This window comes from Poecilia latipinna, unplaced genomic scaffold (assembly GCF_001443285.1).
Source record: "Poecilia latipinna isolate Pla-1442-1.1 unplaced genomic scaffold, P_latipinna-1.0 Scaffold1320, whole genome shotgun sequence".
Taxonomy (NCBI): Eukaryota; Metazoa; Chordata; class Actinopteri; order Cyprinodontiformes; family Poeciliidae; genus Poecilia; species Poecilia latipinna.
Genome location: NW_015113936.1, coordinates 31,836 through 52,910, shown reverse-complemented (window position 1 = coordinate 52,910; position 21,075 = coordinate 31,836). Strand labels below are relative to the sequence as shown.

General features: G+C 41.1%; 1 protein-coding gene across 1 annotated transcript in view; it reads left to right on the top strand.

The window, feature by feature from the left end:
• Positions 1–21,075, top strand: part of LOC106961672 (zinc finger protein ZFPM2-like) — a 78,954-nt gene that overhangs the window by 48,035 nt on the left and 9,844 nt on the right. The window contains exon 3 of the mRNA XM_015055559.1: positions 3,699–3,800. Coding sequence (XP_014911045.1) covers positions 3,699–3,800 — 102 coding nt within the window. The remainder of the gene's footprint in view (positions 1–3,698; positions 3,801–21,075) is intronic.

The following is a 21,075-nucleotide window of genomic DNA, read 5'->3' as shown; positions in this document are numbered from 1 at the left end:
GTCTTTAGAATCTGTGGTCAGGATTAGAGAGCTCTGAGCTCCTTAAAGTCACACACGACAGATTGACATTTTTCAAGGGCTTTTCTGAGCAGAGACAAAGCTAAAAGGGAGAGGAAAAGCCAATATGACTTTGTTGCTACCTTGCTCGAGGAATTGTTTGTGTAAATCGCCTATAAGCTTATTGACCCGAATGCGTGGCCCGCTGCGTGCGGCTGTGATTTGGCTGGAGAGCCGTCCTTTGATGGAGCGGCGATAGGGCTGATTTTAACAGCTCACTGGCTCCTCTTCCATGCCCGCCAACCCAGAACGCAGCGGGCCGCTCTAACTCGCCTCGCCTCCCCGGCCCCTCCCCCCGTCCCTCCTGCCCTCCTTAGTCTTCCTCCACTCATCCTTAAATGCGACCATTCGATCCGAATTGCGAAAGGGGGCCCGAGCCGGACGTAAATTACAGTCGATAATGTCGAGGAAGATCATTGACAATCTGTCTTCTTTGATAACACCGCAGAGGGTTTCATTTCGAATTATGAAACAAGGCAGAGTCTCGATTACTTAGAGCAGAAATGAAATGGAGCACCTCAATCAGTTGGTTCATATCAGATGGATCTTTAAAAATGTTAAACTGCAGCTGCGAATCAGTGGAATGCTGCTGCAGCGTTTCTTCCACTCCTCTGCCTTTTTTTTTTTTTTTCCTATGAACGTTTGTGCCCGGAAACTTCATCAAAGCCTTGTGACATTGTTCCCTGTGAGGTTGCCTGGGCGATTGTGTTTAAAATGCACTGCAAACTGCATTAGATAGAAGGCAGAAAATCCTTAATCACTGCTTAATTAAGGAATCATCTTGTAGCTTCATTTCCCGGGCTGTAATTAAACACTTCCAATACGTTTCGTTACAGGGCTTAGCATGTTCGCCTGAGATCAAGGTAGTGCCTTTAATGTTATCTCGTCAGCTCCTCTTTTTTTTTTTTTTCTTTCCCCGCAAACTCCGCTCCATTGGAAGGAACTGTTGATACACGCCTTTGTTATGCTCATCATAATACGAGCCTGGTATGCTAAAGAGGATCTCCGGGCCCAACAATAAATAGTGGGGGGAATTGAGTTGATTGGGCTCCTTGTTAATACACTGGGAGGAAGGAGGAGCGGCGGGAGAATTGCCAGCCCAGGCAGACACTTGTATAAGCAAAACTGGGTCATAATGACCTCATGGACTGTAAGTAGGACATTTCTGAAGACTTCCCTTCCGTTTCCCTTTTTTTTTTTTTTCAGTGCATCTCCTATTTTAGTGAGGCAGAAAGCTGACATCCTTTTGGCAACATTTGCTGCCTTCTTTGAAGTGAGCCAGGTCAGGAAGAAAAAAAAAAAAAAGCTAAACAAGCACAGTGTGAGTGCTTGATCTGGAGATGAACCAAACTGAGGATGGACAGTGTCCTGTGGGCTGTGGCACAGGAAGTGTGACAGCGCAAAGCTGGAAATCACAAACATAAAGTAAACAACCAACGATAGACATTTTATATAGTGACGGTTGCAGCATATCGAGTTGGTTCTCAGGTTGAAAAGAGGATAGGTTTTCATCAATCTGACCCTGTTTATGGACACCACTGGTAAAGATGTGTAAACAGCATTCAAACAAATTTACATTTTATTGAAGTGACATATTGGCAGAAAAAAAAAATAATGTCAGTACTATTCTTCACTGAAAAAAAAGTCCCATATTTGGAAATATTTGTCTTAACCAAAGTCACCACTGGCACGATTGGTACTCCTGAAAAATACCTTCAAAATACAGTAACAATCCATTTCCACAGGGTTTCAGGACTAAAATCACTCATGAAAACTGAAGACCCCCCTCTGAAAATACCTAGAATTGCAGATTTTAATAATTCAAACACTAAATTTAACTTAATATGCTTTAATATGTACAGTAGAAACCATCGCAGCACTACTGCAGACGCCAATGTCTACAGTCTTCCTGAACTGTAATCGTTGTTAGGGAGGCACAGCAGGAAAAAGCTGTTTCTGCTCAACCATGATAAACAAAAACATGTAGAGTTTATTTTCAGTTTGCAGAGACTTTAACTGTAGCTGTGTTTTCTGGTCAGATGAGATTCATATTGATCTCTTTTGACAACCAGCTGTGGAGGGTTTGGTGTAAAATAGGATTGACATGTGGAATACACTTTATGCTCACTGTCAAAATAACAGAGGGTATGAAATACTGTGGTTTCCCCTTTCTGCCAAAAGTCCTGGGAACTTTGTGAATATTGATGGCATTATGAGGCCTAAACTACAAGGAGGGTTTAACCCTTTACTGGTACCCAAAAGCACTTGCATGCAAGTCAGTGCAGGTCCATGAGGACACCAGTGTTCTCCTGACAGCTAAAGGGCTATAAATGAAAATCCAGTGACTTTAGGTTTACCAGACACCACAACTTTCTGATTTGTAAACCCAAATCAACACAGAAATAGATCACCAGACAGTAAGTAAGCGTTCTTCCATGGCCATCTCAGTCCTCAGATCTAAATGACCACTTTATGGTGAACTAAAGAAAGGAGAGGCTAACCAGCACTGTAGATGATCTACAGTGATCGTCAAAGATCCGTCTCTCTGCACGTTCCCATCTTATGAAACACATAAAGGACAAAACTAAGTGGACGTTACACTACTGCAAAAAGATTACTGTATTTCAAGGCTTTCGACACATCTTTATCCAGGGTTCCAATAAATGACACTGTCTGCGTCCTTTTTCTGTGGAGAATGCATAAAGTAATCCATCGTTTTAATCCTGGCCTGCCTGTCCTTGACCGTTCACTATTGGGTTTAAAACATCAAAGGAGTGAAATAGATCTGGTGACAAAAGTGAAGGAAAATGTTCCACTACAAGCCATCAGCCGCCGCCGCCACCGCCGCACGCCCCGGGCGGGTTTTGCAGTTCGGAGACACACTGTGCAGCCGCTGTGTCGGCCACATTGGATTTATTCAGAGCGACGCACTGGAGGCACCTCCTAAGCGCTGATTTATGTTCCCATAAACTTTGAGCACAAACTGTGCTTACTGTAGACATGCAAAAATAGATTTTATTTTTACAGTAAGTGTATCAGCGAGCGCTCAACAAGCCCTCCCATTCGGCGCTACCGCCGCAGACTGTGTTTAACTCGGCCTTTTAGGTACTTACATCCTGCAGAGAGATACCCAAATATCCTTTAGCAGAGCGTGTGTGTGTGTATGTATGAGCCCCGAGACTGTAAATCAGCCCCCTACATCCTATAACACACATTCTAGCTCGCTCCACAATAGATCAAAGGGTAATAAATAGCCACCTCTCTCCCACACATTGCTTTCCTTCCTGTTCCACGGTGCTTCCTCCTGTCCCCGCAAGTCCTCATGGGAAGGCCTTTCACACAGAAGTACACAGCTGGACCCGGTGAGCTCATCGCAGGCGCGCATGTACAAAGCTATACATGCGCAACAACCACACAATGGCTCAAATATTGCAGGAAAGAGTTATAAAAGCAAGTGATTCTTGCTGGGACACGATCCAAAGTCCATAAGAGCGTACCCTCTGGAAGGGCAGAGCAGTCCATAATGCAAGCACTTAATTAAATTAGGTCTCTGAACATTAAATTTGTGGAGACGTTCGCTCTCATGTGTGCTTTGTGGGACTTATGTTTTTTTTTATTTTTTTTAATTTAACCTTTTGTAGGAGAAGAGGACGGCAACCGAGAAGCAGGAGATGTGGAGATGGAGGGCCAAGGAGAGAAGAGCAGGAATGCTGCTGCAGGGCCTGAAGAATGGGATGGTCCAAGTAAGAGCATCATCTCTATCACTTTATTGCCCTGCATGGTTTAAAGGAAAGATGTTTTGGTGGTGACATCATCATCATCATCAGTGACGCCATTATAAGGTTTTCTAATGTAATGTAAATCCAGATTTATGATCAAAGTAAGAATCCACATTTTCTTTTGAGAAAATGATTCATAAATCAACAACTTAAGTCCAGATTTGACCTGTCGGTTTTTATTCTTAAGCTTTTCAGATTAGAAATCAAAGATGGGTCATTTTATTAATCATTATTGTAGAACAAATATCTTGGTTTAAAAAAATCTCATACTCTCTCACAGAGTTGCAATAAACTCTTAATTGATGATACTACAAATCCACATATCACTGTTACCACCCAGGTTGGAGCAATTGTTTGAACATAGCAATAAAATGCTGTTAATGTTTAAAGTATGACTGATTGAAATGATTTTCTACTGTTTAGCAGGACGGTGTTGTCATGAAGTAGCTTGTTTGACGTTTATCTTTTAGAGCAGCTTATTTTGTGATGCTCTGTTAGATTTCCAGCCAAAGCAACAATTTTTAAAAATAGTTTGACACTTTTTTTGACATGTCAGTAAATGCCATAACATTTTAAGTCACGCCTTTAGCTTAGCACGGAGAGGACGCTCCAAGAGAAGATGCTAACTTTGGCGTCTTTAGAGGCTAACATTCAGCTGGATTCTTACAGTGTTTTCTAATGTTTGAAGGCTTAGCTTTGATGTGAAATATTTTAGATGTTTTAATATCAAAAGACCTCTCTAAACTATATACTGTTGAAATTAACTAAAGATTAATAAATAAGTTGAAAGTCAACACTGTTCAGTTATATTTGGTGATTTAAACAAGACACATTTTAGTGACTGCTCTACTTAAAAGAGTCGTATCATCCAGCCTAGATGCACTTTCTCCAAAATGTTTGCGGGAGAGACGGATAATAGAGGGAGCTAGATTGTTGCACGGCAATCACTGTTCAGCCAAAGCCTGCACACACACTGCTGAACAGACAAAATATGACTCCTTTTACTGCATAAAATGACCTCCAGAATTTATTCCAGGTACATGAGTTTGTAAAAAAAAAGAGAGAGAAAGAGGGAGATGAAAAAGCGAGAGCTGTAAAAAAAAAAAAAAAAAAAGTGGATTTGGGCAAGTTTCGCTCGCTAGCTCAAAGCCCCCTGGGGTGTGTATTTTATACTGACAGTGAATCAGTGTTATCGCACCTATCAGATAATGCATTTATCATTAAATTTCACATTTGCATTTAAATCTGGGGAAGGAAATGAGCATTGCTGGCTAAAGATAAGAGCGCTGGGACGACAGTAATAAACCATCACTGTGATCAGTCAGGAGACAGGGCTGAGGGGGTCAGCTCAGAACTATGGGGGCCGTGACAAAAAGAAGGCATCACAAGCGGTGGGAAGAGGAAAAAAGAAAAAAAAAAAAGTGCTTTTGGGCGAGAAAACGCTGAGCTTAAAAATACTGCTGTGAAAGAGAAGGATGGATGTAGCATGACTGGATGTATGACTGGCTGTAATTATGCTTCCTCGTTCACTTAGCCATTAGAATGAGAATTAGGGGCTCAGAACCACGAGGCTGGACAGGCAGCTGGCAGGGAGGGAGAGAGAGGGGAAAGTTGGGATTCATGGAAGAAAAAGCGTCTCTTGTTTTTAGTGAGGGACGTTAAACTCTGGAGGTAGTGATATGAGACTTGATGCATATTTCATGTTTTACAAAAGCACAACATGTCTGGATCCAAGTTATCAAAAACATCCTGTGCTTTGCTCTAATCTGTGAAGAAAAAAATGACAACTGGCTGCATGAGTCTTTCTTTCTAGGGTTGCACCAATTGCAGTTTTCTGACTCATTGCTGGTTATTCGATCTTTAAAAATCCTGAGGATTTTGACTGGTACTGTTTTTTTATGTTTGTTTTTTTGTGTCTGAAATGTTGCTAAATATAGCAAGAAAATCTCTGAGTTGGCAACAATGGGGTGACTTTTGTTAACTGGAAACTTTCAGACATGACCTGGTGGTCTGTCACTCAAACCTCTCAGCAGATCTAAATAGGACAGTGGCTGAGGAAGATGAGATCGATGGGTAAGATCTACATACCAACAAGCTAGACCAACTCAAAGTTGCACACAACTGTGAACCAGGAAGGAAATGATGCATTGTTTTCATAAAGGTGTGTGTCGTGCGTTTGTGTTTAGCCTCTCTGAGTCAACGCTACTCCTGAACTGCCTTCTGATATTCAGATATGTCCCTGCCTCAAATCCAGGGAGATTCCCCATTCATACTAAGGAAAGACACCCACACAGCATGATGCAGCCACCACCATGTTTCACTTTGTGGATGGTATGTTCAGGCTGATGTGCAGCGTCACATTGGATGTTGCAAGGAGGATGTAAAGTTTGATTTTGGTCTCATTTGACCAGAGTGCCTCCTTCCATGCTGCTGTTTCTCCTACAGGGTTTGTTTCTAACTACAAGCAGCGCTTACTAATTGTAGGGCTAGGCATTTATTGTATAATTTATCATTTATTGTGATAAATTTCTTATCGTGATAAGAATTTTGGTTTGTTTTCACAATAAATTTTCATTTATGATGTTTTTAAAAAAATCTCAAAACAGTCCATATTGTCGGAATCGCTGTTTTTTTTTTTTACTGTTTTCTACACTTTTTTGTTCAATGAGAGTATCAGTAAATTTCAGTAAAGTTGAAAATCTGGTTAAAAGCATGTACTGTTGTACTGTGATACAAATCATACTTCTTTATGTGACTGGTGTCCTAAAAATGCTCATTAAAAACGGTTTTAAAGAGCAGTATTTGTGGGGCTTTGATTGCTGTGCCATGCAGTCAAAGAAGTAAAGAGTTCCTCTTGCCACTCTATCAGGAAAGTACCACAAAATACTGTGATAAAACTTTAAGTCCATCTCTAGTAGTTATTGTTTCAACAGTTTCAGTTCATAAATATTCTGACAAACCACTACCCCGAGACTGAATTATTCACAGGTGAAATGTAGGAAATTCCGCTACTATTTACAATTGAGCATTTTTCATATTTTTATTCGCAAACTTTAAAAATCATGTCTCGTTTTCCTTCTGTTTTACCAAAATGCACTACTTTTTGTTGGTCCGTTGCATAAGAACCCAATTAACTGCACTGGCATTCGAGTAACGTGACAAAACGTGGAAAAGTTCAAGGGGTGTGAATACTTTTGCGGCTAGGTTATCGGTTCAACATCTCCCTCTTGTTTGCTTGACATTTGTATTATGTACCGGCCGATTAATGAGCGATGTACAGCGAGGCATTCACGCCCCTGCTGCGTTTTCTCAATGGGCCGGCGTAAAGTGGGCCGAAATTAATCTCGGCGCATAATAATGCCATTCACTCTCTCATCACTGCTGCCACGAAAGGTCATTTCCCTTTTTAATTTTTCCCATTGTGCCAGGAAAAGTCAGATGGGCATGTTATAATTTGAATAAAGGGGGGAGAATCAGACAATCAGATAGGGACATTTGAAATGACATGACTTCCTGTTCAAAGTGATTAAAAGCAAATTTATTTAGTTGGAGACTGTCTCCCCTTTAATCTCTTTGTAAATGTTCCGATAGTTTCGGCATTCAGAAGTTCTTTGTTATTCTTTGGCTTAAGTTTAAGCAGCTGTGATTAGGATCACCAACAGATAATTTTTAATCACAGCGCGCGTGCGTGCATCTGAATGGGCCGTGTTAATGTCCGCCACATTAAAAGCGAGCGAAGCCTTTTAATGAGGTGGGCTGACTCGGAACAAGCCCACCTGCTTTGGTGACTCTATTGAAGCACCTCCATGCCCGTTTTCCCTTTTGCTGAGTAACAACAAAAGCCTTTTACAATCTACATCCTGTAATTGAACACTCTTTTTTTTGTGTGTGTGTGTGTGTTCGCCGCATTTCATCTCTACTTTAGTAAGTCATGTCAAGTGCTGTCCACGATTGCCTCATGTTCTCTGATTGTCTTTTCTGTGTGGAACGGTGGAGGAGCGAGCTGAATGAGTCACTATCAATCTGATAGCCGGCTCCTCTCTGTGCTGTTCGGAGAGCCGGGTCTCTGATGTGGAACACCCAGCGAGTTCCCTCTCTCTCTCTTTCCCTCTCATTCTCTCTACAAGTATGTCCTTAAGCGAGTCTCCACACTGATCTTCTGTCTTGTGTTCACTCCTCGTCACGGATGTTTCCCAATCAGACGCTGATTCCCGAGATAGGGCGTTGAGCCATTGTGTTCGTTTTCAGAGACGGGCGCCGATAGGGATCTGACTCGGTTTCTCCCACTTGCTCTCCTCGAGGCTAATTGTGGATGGTGTGCATTAGTTAGCTAACTGTGCTAATGAACTTGTTCTCTGTCTTATCTAAATGGTTTCTCATGTAAACCACACCCTCTTCTGAAAATCAGGAAACTCCCGGGGTTTGTTTGGGATCAAGGAGGTTTTCGGGAATTTCACCATTGAAATTTTGTGTAAAATGGTCAGAAGTTTTTTGTTTTTTTTTCCATTTTGCTTTGGCTGGTCAGTGCTGTGGCTAGACCAGCTGCCTTACACCATAAAGGTCCTGATGCCTGTCTGAGAGCAATTATTTTATTTACTTTGGTGAATGTGTGAGTTTTCTCTGGGTACTTTGCAATATCCAAACATGGATGACTGGTTCTAAGTTAGCCATTTGTATATGAAAAGTTATGGATGCGACAGATGGATGAATGGATATAAATATGATTTTTATTAAGCATTTTGTTACCGATATGAAGAAATAAGTTAGATTAGCACTTTCTGAATCACTCTAAGAGCCAAAGGCTTCATTCACATAGCAGCCAAATGTGATCCAAATCCGCTTTTTTTGCCCAAATGCGACCCGTATCCAACTTTTTCACTGGAGTCTGAGTGGCCCAATTCCAATCTTTTCACTCCCCCCTCCTAAAACAAATAAATCTCATTTGTGTAATTTCCTTATGTGGAACTAAAACAGATCAAATTGTTTTCAAAGTGTCTTCAATTTGAACGCTCCTGGTGCTTTTTTGACTCTTAACGTCATTGATGTGAGATGTGTCACAATTCTGCAACAAAACAAGCCAAAACAATTTCTGAAAATTACATTCCATGATTATATGAACTCACTATCGCATCACAATCCCACCATTCCTGACTCTGACTATTCATCCAAACAAGTCTGCACTATGCATCCAGACTTGTTAGTCGCAGTCAGTGCCCCACAAAAGGCCATTGCTATTAGTTGTGCTTTTTGTTAGCTTTCCTCATTTTGTTATGATCTTGTGACGATCCAGTCAGCTCCCATTGCTGAATGAACTTTTAAATTATTCCACATCATAAAATGATCCATTATTACTTGCGTAAACAGTGCACAGCCGTGAGACGTCTACGTTCTTCTTCTTCGGGTCGCTTTGGGATCGTAAACCGTTCACACAGAAGTCTGACTGCGGTCACATTTAATTTCATCAAAGGGCATTGAGACCTTCTGTGTGACGGTAGCCGCCGCGGCCATCCCACATGGAAACATCAAGTCACGCAGAGCATTACCCAACCTGATGTAAAACCTGCTCTTTGGCCGAGGAAAATCACTCTAAAGTCAGGAGAAAATACAACCCTGTCGAGGCTGTCGGGGTTACTGGAGGCACATTTTCATTAAAAGCTCGCGGTGCCAAACTGAGGCCGTGGAGTTTGAAAGGCACGGGCATTTACAAGGGAGAGAGGATGCAGTAAAAGACACCGATGGTTTGGACACCGACGTCCAGCGAAGGAGCGGACCTGACCTGACAGTAAGAGTCAGGATCAGGTTCTTTTAGATGCTTTGATTTTAACCAGCAGTTTCTTCTTTCCTTTAAAAAAACATATTAGGTTGGCAGTACAGCTTTTGTACCAGGAAGGATGCAAAACAGCTTACAGGTTGAAAAACTTGCTATCACAGCAGAGAGAGAGCTTTAGAAGGAAATGGTGTTGTTTCATTATCGTAATAAGTACTTTTTTTTTTTTTTTGAGTCACAAATGAGTGACCCACCACAGAAGGAGGGGCAGATGGAGGAAATAAGTGTGGCCAGAGTGGCAGCAGAAGAAATACGATTACCTTTTTACTCAAATCTCTTCTATCGGTGGACTGATGGCCAGGTTTCTGTAGCCAGCTGGACGCCTGCCAGGGCGAGGCAGGGGTCATCCGAAGGAGTGGCCATCTGATTCACCCAAAGATCACACACACACACACACACACACACACACTGAAATACTTACACATCAATAAAAATTAAAAAGGAAAAAAAAAAAACACATCCCAGACATTTATTTTACACCCCCTCTCTTCTTTCCCTTTCAAGACATCAAACATGCACATGCTGAAAGCACAGCTTCACTCACATATTAAAAAAAAGTCATTTTTTTTACTCCAGCCAACCCAGAAGGGGGATTTGTGGCCAATCCATCTTCTGCCACACTCCAAAGAACAAAAACATGAAAAAAAAGAGAGGAATAAAACAATGGCCATTTCAGGTTTAATGCACATATGTCATGCTAGGAGAAAACCAAGAACCAGATGGCCGTGATATCGTGGCAGGTGCCTCGACAAATGTTTGCGGTCACCCGTGCTGCTATTTATATCGAGCCGAAACACAGACAGGCAAATATTTGCAACAGGACAGAGGGGCCCTTTATGTTGAGAGGTCAGACTGATCATCAATATAAACAGATGGGATCAAACGTTCTGGATACCTGTCGGATAAAATGAGCAATTATTTCGATTGTCAATAACTTAAGGTAAACTAAAGAAAAAAGAAAACGTAACAAAAATTAAAGTGTGTTATTCTGAAACGTGTTCTTTGTGATCCACAATTTTTAACCCATGATTCATCAGAAGGATTAGAGGAGGAGTTCTGAAAGTTTGTGTTCATAGTACAAATCAGGGAAAGGTCAAAGGAACATCTAGAGATGAGCAAACTGATGGCAAGCTTAATTAATTTTGGCAATAAAGTTTAATGAGTAATCTCATTTTATTAGTGATTTTAACTTCATTGCTTTTCATGTCCTCATCTATGTGCAATAATGAAAGAAATTAACTGGACCTAAAGCGTAACCAGACGCTGTAGCATCCTAACTGAGGTAAAACTCACAGATACCCAGAGACAAAATACACATGAAGCTCCTGGAATAATGTCTGCTTTCAGTGAACTGCCTCACCTAAGACCTCTGAAAGTCATTTAGAGCTTTTTCTAATTCCTTCATTCTCTGTAGCTAAAAATCAAGTAAAAATAGTTGGAGAGAAAATAACCTACATTTATAGGGAGGTTTTAAATTATGCATTTAAAACATTTTTCATTTGAAATAATAATTAAAAGAATCCTTTTTGAAAGTAAAAACTATTTATATATGAACTGTTTTGGATTATTTTATTTTTTTATTTTTTGGCCTCTTTGCCACTCCAGCACAGGTTAGCTGGGTTTAGAAATGCTCAAACAACATGTCCACTTGGACACTCAAAAGGACTTTCTGACTCTGGTCTTCTGGTTCTGGTTTGCTCTGCATCCTCAGAACAAGAACCAAACACAGAGGAGCAGCATTCAGTTTCCATGCTCCACTAATCTAGAACAAACTTCCAAAAAACTGCAAAGCTGTCGAAACATGGAGGTCCTTTAGATCAAAGCTAAACCCCCACCTGATTACAGTTGCCTTTGATTCCCAATAAGTGCAACATTGATCAATATTTTTGAGCCATATTTGATGATGATTATTCTTAATAATTTTGATGATGAGATTTGACAAAGTATTTTTACTGCTCATTTAGTAATTGGTTATTGTTTGATGTTTTTATGGTGGAAAGCCCATTGAACTGCCTTGTTGCTGAAACGTGCTATTGCAAATAAACTTGACTCGACACAAATGGTGAAAAAATATTGAGAACACAGTCAGATGCAAAAACATCTTTCATCTTATTATGTAGAGAACGTAATAAGATGCTCTCAAATGTATTTACTTGGTGCTAAGCTAACGTTAGCATTCTCTCTGTTTTTATAGGACTTGTTGATAAGTCGGCTCACAACATATTATGAGTCGGAAGACAAAACATCCGCAGAGTTGTTCTCTTGTTTCCTAAGCTAGGACTTTTGCTCTAAATTATGAATGACTGGTGTGTAGGAGAGTCTTTCTCACACCCCATGCTCCAAAGATGAGCAGTGGTTCCGATTCACTTTGCTCTTCAGCCTGGATCTTGGTCTGAATCTGGACTTCCATCATTTACTGGTTCTGAGCATGAATAATTCCAGATACCTTTGCGGCGAGACTTTACTGCGAACACATTTCAACAGTCAAGTTCCTCTCGGGGAACGAGAAATTTTCCAACTCATCACCCGAGTCCATTATAAAGTCAGGGTGTCGTCAGGGAGGGAGGGGCGAGCCGAAATGAAGCAGAGAGACAAACGGCGCACCCAGATTCAGATTAGGCTGCAGAAGATGAGGGTGTAAAAGGGATTTAATGGTAGGATGGATTAGAGAAATCCTTGTAACAATGTTAAATAATTATGGTTCCAGCCGAGATCAAAGCACCATTGATTGAACCCCTCAAGCCTTCAGCACGCAGAGTCTTGGAAAGCAAAGATTGGTAAACTCGTGCTCAGACCACTCCGGCTGCTCCACTTAAATTGGATTGGAAATATTAGGATATAGATGAATCCTTCAGGAGGCTTTTCGCAAAGCTTTTGTCACCGGAAATGTAGCTTGGGAGCGCTATGAAAGGTTTGATAGTGTACTGTCTCGACAGAATCATAAGAAGAGGGTGTCGCAGCTGTCTCCGCTGATACCTAAGCGTTTTAAGTAGACTTATAGACACACTTGACTGTTATATCAGCAAACCAAAAACTTTCGGCGCAGGCTTTTCGTTCAAGGTTTTATTTTTTATTATTTTTTTTATCACCCCCCCTTCTCCACCTCACACCCCGCCACCACCCCCCACACACACACTCCGTCTCTCCTTCGTCATGTAATCAAGAAATTTGGACGTGCATCATTGCAATTCCTCCACAGAAAAGGGAAGGTTTTTATCTCGCTCCTCCAGAGGTTTATTCAAAGTCTTCTGACAAGTCTCACAAAACATGACTGACACTGCGATTGCTGATACAGATGATGAAAGTCCATCAGCCGGCTCCTCGGCGAGTTCTGGGCTCTGGGTGATGTAAAATTAAATTGCAATCAAAGTGCCTGAATGTAAACACCAACTTGCCGCCTCTCTAAATACGCTTTGTTTCTTAAGAGATTGCCGACGAAGGCCTCGCGTCGCCTGCGTCACCTGTGTGTGGAGAAAACACCCCCACCCTCCCCGAACCGCACACACAGTGATGAATGATGAAATATGCAACAAAGAGATTAGACAAATCACTGTACTCCTGTGCCGCTTCGCCTCGATGCAAATTTAGCCACTGATCCGCTGTATAAGAGGCTTTATGAGGGAACTTCATGGTTGTTAGTTATATAATCTAAAATAGGGCAAAATGCAATCACCGTTCTTATCATCTGAGGAAGATGTCACTATATTCTGCTCCAGTTTCTTTTCCTCTTTTCTTTTTTTTTTTTTTTGCGCATCTGTGGGATGATGCGCGGAAGCCGAGAACGCTGTAATAAGATCATTGACTTCCAGCCATTTTGTCCGCATTTCTGTCCACTCACAATGGAGTCTTTTGACTGTAATTACGATTTTCAGATGATTCACGCAGAAAGAAGGGGGGTGGGGGGAATAGAGCCACTGCTAAGTATGGCCGTGTTAAAGCGCAGCTGGTGGTGATGGTTCTGCCTTGGGGGGGATGTGACACCCGTTGCATCTTTCTTTAGAACGTGTTTGTTCTGCAGTGGTTGCCCTCCGAGGCTCTGTGGCTGCTCAGGTTTTTTTTTTTTTTTTTTTTGAAGAGGTGTTGTTGTAATTGGCTGAATATGTGATGTGTGTGTTTAGCATTAGCATGGAGACCCCCATGCAATCGTCGCTGGAGGATATAGCGCTGGGTAAACTCTGGGATTGCTCTGTTGAAACTTACTCACATGTGGAATGTTTCCATTTCTTGCCGCCCGTGTTAAATTCTAGTTGAGTGAATTTGGGTTAAATGATTAAAGTTTTCTTTTTTTCCAATCCAAGTCCCCAAATTGTGCATAAATTCTTATGCGTGTGTTGAGTTTTATTGTCAGCAAGTTTCCAGTTGGGCCCATCTGAGCTGATTTTCACTCAATACTCCCAAATCCTCAATACTATTCTGAAAGTATTAATACCCCTGCAAACTCAAGCTCAGACAGATTGGGTAATAAACAATTTTTAAATCTTTCAACAGTCTTAACTGGGTTCAGGTCTGGACTTTGAGTGGTCCGTTTTAGCCTGAATGTGCTTTCATCTAAATCATGTTGCTGTAGGTCTGGTTAATTTTTGTCACCTCTTCCTGCTTTCCTAGCATCCCAACAGAGTGATGCTGCCACCACCGTGTTTCACTGTAGGGGCATGTTAATGTGCTGCTGCATTGTTAATTTTCCTCCATAGCAAAGGGCTTTGGGTGAAGACCATCAACCGAAGCAGGGGTTCCCAAACATTTTGGCCTGTAATTTTTTTGAAAGAAATAAGACCAGAGTGAGGATTAGTTAGTGAATGAAATATACATTTCATCATTTAAAAGTCATATTTAATAAATTAGTGGAACAATTTTTTTCTTACATTTATTTATTTAATCATGCAAGTACATTTAATTATCCGGTTTGTGTCTTGTGACCCCCCCTGGGGAGGTCATGACCTTAACTTTGCCTACATTTCCAATGAATTCTGTCTTTCCATTTTGCTGCTGCACAGAGGGAGCACTGTTGCCTTGTAGCAGAGGGTACTGGGCTCGGATCCCAGCTTGGGGTCTTTCTGTTCTCCCTGTTTCTGTGTGGATTCATCTGGGGCCTTCAAAGGAAAAAAAAAAATATTTATACTGAGATTGCACTGCATAAAAAGGAATTTTAGTTCCTAATTGTGACCTGAATAATAATAATAAAAAAAAATCATTCAGGGTTGCAAGAGTAAAGGGGGCTGAATGCATGTGGGTTTCTTTTTATTAAAAAGTTGAACAGCAAAGCTCTACATTTTATTGGCCTATCATAAAGTAAAATTAATAAAAAAAATTATTGAAGCATGTAGCTGTAACAAAAAGTACAAGAAGGTAATACTACTTTTGCATGCAGGTGTAGAGTATTGTTCCTGTCTGTGTAGCACATTTGTACCAGAGTACTGTCTTCACACTGATTGGTTGACAGCCTTCTGTTGACGATTGTCATGCCAACCCTGCCTCCTCTTTGGAGGTGGGCGTGTGGGCAGGGCCTGTTTATCAAGGGAATTAAAGTCGCCCCAAATAATAGCAATAATCATGATTCTGGAAAGTTAATAAAAAATGGCATGCTCTCCCCCTGATCGTGCAAATGTTGTGGTATTCAATTATGCAATTTTCATTGGCATATTAATCATCTTTTCAACAAACAAGCCACCGTTAATTAAAGCAAAGCATGGATAAAGACGTGTTGCCGGATCATCACTCCGTTTATCGCCGCGCGCACACCCGCAGTTAAGTAAATTCAGGCTGTGAGATGAATTTCAATGGTCTCCCTGTTTCTTCGCTCAGTGTGTTTGTGCTTGGCTGTATAGGTAACCTTATATTTATGCACATCATGTTACAGGTGTGGAATTTGGGATGTTTTACAGAAAATAAAGCAACTGCTAATTATTTTAGGTATTTGGCTTTTTTTTCCTCTCTCACACACATTTTCCCAGCAGATTTGAATGAAAATTGTCACTGATTGGGTCTGTTACAGGTGAATCATTTAAGTGTTTATTATGACTTCCCACTGGCCACACTAAATATGTAGTGACTCTCAAAGTGTTCACAGCCTGGTTTCCATCATTCTTTTTGTACAATTCAACTGAAAACAAAAGAAATGGAGGAAAAAAATATATCAATGTTTGGGCATTTAGTCATTGGCTAAAGCCAACATAACCAGGGCGGTTATAAAAGATGAAAATGATCACATTGGACAAACGTATCAGTCAGCAAAAGGGTATTAAAAAATCCAATGTTATTTTATTTACATAAAGGACAGTTCCATCAAGTATTGTTTAGTCAGCTGTGTTCTCCATGACGATGCATCACAAGAAAATTAGAAACAAGTCACCGGAGTAGAAACAGAGAAAAAAATTAAAACACCCATTTCTAAGAAAATAGTGATTTTAATTTTTTTTTTTTTTGCAAAATATACTTGTTGCGTGGAATGGAGAAGCCATTCCATCCAAATTAAGCTTTGTATTTAAACTCAGCTCGCTTACAGAGTCAATCTATGCTTTTTTGGTCAGGCAGGAGAAACTCCCAGCTGATTAACATACAAGGCTTTATCAGCTGTTCACACGCTTTTGTTGTAGGTTTCAGCCAATAAGATGAAAGCTTGAAGGAAACACATGGCTAATTACGAGCCATGTGTCTCCACCACATCACCTGACCACATGCATGTATGCTGGAAAGCTGGAGATGTAGGATTGTATTTCTCAGCATCATTCAACTATATGACATTAAGATTTTGACATTACTTAGCAAGAGACTAGCACTAAGTTTGTCAAATTAGTAGCTGTCTATTTAGCTATTTGACAGTCGGATTTTTATAGTAGACATTTGGTGAAAAACTGTACAAATGTACATAATTCCTCACTGCGCTGGATAAATGTTCTATTATTAATGTATCCTATTAATTCAAAAAACGGTTAATGGAAGCGGCAGTGAAGAGAAATATCGACGGTGGTGGTCGATCACATTTCTGCATAAAACACGGAAACAAACTTCTGACCAATCACACCAAACTTTGCAAACAGCTCTGTTGAAATTGGATGGCTCTCTGTGAACAAAATGATACAATTTTCGTCACTTGTCTACGTAAGTCAGTGGATTTCATTTGGCCTTAAAAGTGCTCAAATTGGAATTATGAGTATAAGTTTGCTTAATCTAAAAACACTAATATAGAAAACAACTCGTTTTTCGATTAAGTTTTTGAACTAGGATGATGTGGTTCTTTGACCATATCTAAATTAGCACATTTCCTAAAACTGCAATAAAACACTTTTTTGAGTCATGTGATCAACAGGCGGATGTTACTACTGGCAGGAAAGACGAAGAAGTGGTAGGAGGATGATGGCGCTGCATGTTATTGACTTTTTGCGTGAACAAAATGATTCACACGTGATATTATTTGCATTTCTCATTTAACGGAATCACTTCATTATGCAAAATTGTGTTCTTTCAACATTAGCGGAATATTGACAGAACTTTGCACACATTTGTAATGAAAAAGAATCTAATAAGATCCCATTTCTGCACTTTGGATGAGGTATGCGGGAGCCTTAAGACATCCAGAACCGGCCTTACTTTCTTTTTTCCTCTTCCGTTTTCCCCTGTGTGCCTTGCTCACTGCTGGCAGGGGACGGAGATTACCGGGGATCTAGGAAGATACGGACTTCTCTCTAATCAAAGCTCTGCTGTCATTCAGTCACTAAATAGAAGTAGGGAAAATGTCTTGGTGACGGGAGAAACCAGTCAGGCTGTGCAAGTGCCGGCAGAGGAAGGGGGGGGGGGAGGAGAATTCAAGGCATCTGCAGACGTGCCGCTTGTCCCCCGTCCCTCATTGTGGAGCAACTTTATCAGCGCCAGCCGCTCACCCACTCGCTAAACTGGAGGGCCAGTCGCCTCTTAACTTAAACATAAGATCTTTGTGGTTTGAAGCACTCGGCTGCTCTGCTCCCAGTGTGGAGCTGAAAGGCAAACACGAGTCCAGTGTCGCCGTCTGCCATCAGAAAATCACACCTCATGGAAAACTTGTTTGTGCTGCGCTAGCTCGAATCTAAATGCACTCAAACAGACTGTTGCACCGGAGCAAGATCCCCCACCTCCACCAGCGCCATCCCTCAAAAGAAGAAGAAGAAAAAAAAGGGAAAGATGATGGAGAGAGAAAGAGGAAGAGAGATGGAGATGGAGAAAAGAGGCGGAGGAGTGAGAAAGGGGGGAGAGAAAAGTCAAAAACCTCCACATAACAATGCCGGAGAAAAATCAGAACATTTTCCACCGAAAGATGGGCCATTTCCAAATCCTTGTGCCCTATCAGACAAATTAAAGTAAATCAAGCATGAAATGAAGCAGAAGAGCCTGGAGATAAGGCTCCTTTAAGTCGTTTACAGATTAGGACAGAGGGAGAGAGAGAGAGAGAGAGAGAGAGAGGGAGCGAGAGAGAGAGGTGCATCTGGTCCCTGGCTGTGAAGGAGGCTAGTTTCTCATTTCACAATAGCAGGCTGTGTATAGGATTACTCTCCCCTGTCACCGACATGAGGAGCGGTGGGGGAATAGACGTCCACAAAAAAACGTGTCTAAAAATGTCCCCCCCCCCCCCCCACCTCAGAAACCGTTCTGGACCTGGGACCTCTCAGCGCCGGGGAGGTGGGGGGGGGGATGGGGGATTCAGATGCCATGATAAGCTCACGCGAGCCGGGCGGCGTACGTCTGAGCCGCTCCATGCCTTCCGTTTGTTTGTCGTTTTGGACGCCCCCTTCACCTTTTTCTTTTTGCTCAAGTGGCTTCATCACACACACACAAAAAACCAAAGAGCTCTGGGGATTGGCCGCACCACGCCACGTGACTGTACGGCTGTCAAGAAGAGTTGGTCTATGGGAAGAGGAATGGGGGGGAAGAGTTGTTAAATTATGTCCTCAATATAGTTTTAGGTTGGGTATTTTTTTTATTGCTCAGTAAACTGGGTTGATTAATTTTGTATTTCCTGCCTCTGTTTTCTGCCCGACATCAGCAGATTATTTGCGGTTGTATTTTTAGGCCTTGTTTAATTGCGAAATTAGACTTTACAGTGTTCAACACACACACACACACACACGCGCCTTCGCGGCGACACACACGCTCCACCGGAGACGCCCTCCGTCTCCCACACGAGGTAAAGAGGCCTCATGCTGCTCCCGAACGCCTCGCCGGGTTTCGTCTCACTCCTTCCGGGGTCGAGGTTGTGGGTCTGAAACCCACAACCTTGGCCTTGCCGCGCCTCGGAGTCTTGGGTTTAGCTCCGGTATCGCGCCATCTCAGAGCATTTTAAAAATACTCCTGAAACTCAATGATTTAACCCGCTTTTTTACGCTGTTCGCATCAAAACTGGATGAAAAGGAGCTTAATCCATCTTATCTGGTGACTGTCAAACCGCTCGCGCTAAAACCTACTCACAAAAGACAAGTAGGTCACCCAGGAAAGAAATAAACAGAATTCCCTGTTACTCTGGGGAAGTTCAGCCTGGTAATTGACTTGGGGGAAGAAGAATGAGCAGATGCTTTAAAAAAAAAAAAAGTCACTTTCTGAATTAACTGCAGAAGGTTGAACAAGAGAGAAGACACTGTTTACTGGTCACTTTCTTCTTCTTTGTTGATACATATACGTTTATTTCTGGATTTCAAACCAATGTTAAATTTACCTTGTTATGATAATCATGCTGCTTCAAATCATTTGTATCCCATTCAATAAATTAAGCTATTGAAAAGCGCCCATTTATTTTAGGAACTTTATCACTAATTGAAACGTGTCATAAGGATTTCTGTTAACTTTGATGACGTCCCACTAGCAACTGATGAAAACATGTTTAAAATTAGAATGTCACTTCAGACCAATAAAAAGGAATTTTAAGACACAGTAATGTGACCTTACTGAAAACACTGTTTTTACTTCTATATGTAGACCAAAGTAAAAATCAAAAAAAAAAGGCTACATTTTGTGTTTTTCAAGTATTTATCATGATTTAGCTCAAAATCTTAACCAATTTTGCTTAAATGTAACGTAGTATAAGCAGTTGGCATTAGCTAGTAATTAGCAGGGCCTCCGGTCCGGCGCCTATGGAGTGTATGTTGCTTGTAGCGTGAAAGTTATAGCTTTAACAGACTGTAACCTTGATACCGATGATCAGACTGCTTTTGGTGTCATCCATATTTTTTGACAGAAATGTAAACAAATGACTTCACATCAAGACTCAAACAGCAACTTCCCTTCTTAGTTTTTTCATCCTGTTGTCTCCCAAGCAGCCTGCAGTCCCACTACACACACACACACACACACACACACACTGACCATCCCTCACTCATCCTGTCACGCTCAGGTAGAGTAATGTCCCTTTGATGGTTTTGAAATTTGAAAGAAAAGCATTTAAACAGATCAGATTGCTGCAGGAGCGCTTTGTGTCCTCTAGATGTTGTCTGTGATATCTGTGTGTGAGGACAGTCATTCTTTAAGTTTTGCTGTCTCCTCTTACATGCCTTCAGCAGGAACTGCAGTGCCTGGCTCAAAGATGGATGCCTCAGAGATTGTTGTCAGCCGTCCTGCTGCTAACTTCTCCAGGCTTTTTGATGAGACCGAGTGTCTGACAGCTGGTATATCTCAGGTGTTCAATGACGCCCAGCTATAGCGGTTCTGTTGTACTGCAGGACTGAGCTTCTGGTCTGTGTGTAGATTTGCAGTAGCAGTTCTGAAAAATGTCCTAGTTTTATACTTTCCTGGTTAGTCACGTTTTTATTAAAGGGCCAGGTTTTGAAAAGATCATTCAGTGAAGGTTTATAATTCGGTATCAAATCAATTTGTCATTTTTAAAAATATTTAATTAGAGATGTGCGATATACATGTTGCACATCTCTAATTAATATAAAAATATGTAGGGAAATGCGGCAATATCAGTACTGGCATCGGCCCAAATTTTCATATCAGTGCATCCCAATATTTTATGATATGTATGATATTCTTGGATCTTGAACTGATTACTGTGAAATCTATTTAGATAGTTATAAGCAAATGACTGAACCTATATGGGAATTGAACCCAGATCTTCCCAAATGCAGAATGATATGATATGAGAATCTGTGGTGCAACCGACTTGAAGTGCAATATATAGAAGATGATTTACAAAATTTACTAACTGGCAATTTACTGAGAAATATCTCCAAGGTCATTTATTGACTAGGGTCACTACATATGTATGGTGTTTCATGTTGGCGAGAATATGAAAATATGAATATGAAAATGTGAAAAAATGAGTCTGAATCTTCTGTCTAACCTCCTGCTTAGTTTGTAAGTGGAGATTCACAACTGAAATGCAATAATACCTTTGGCTTGTTTTTCATTTTATTTATGAATTTTGACTTGTAGTTTGACATGTCAGTCTCA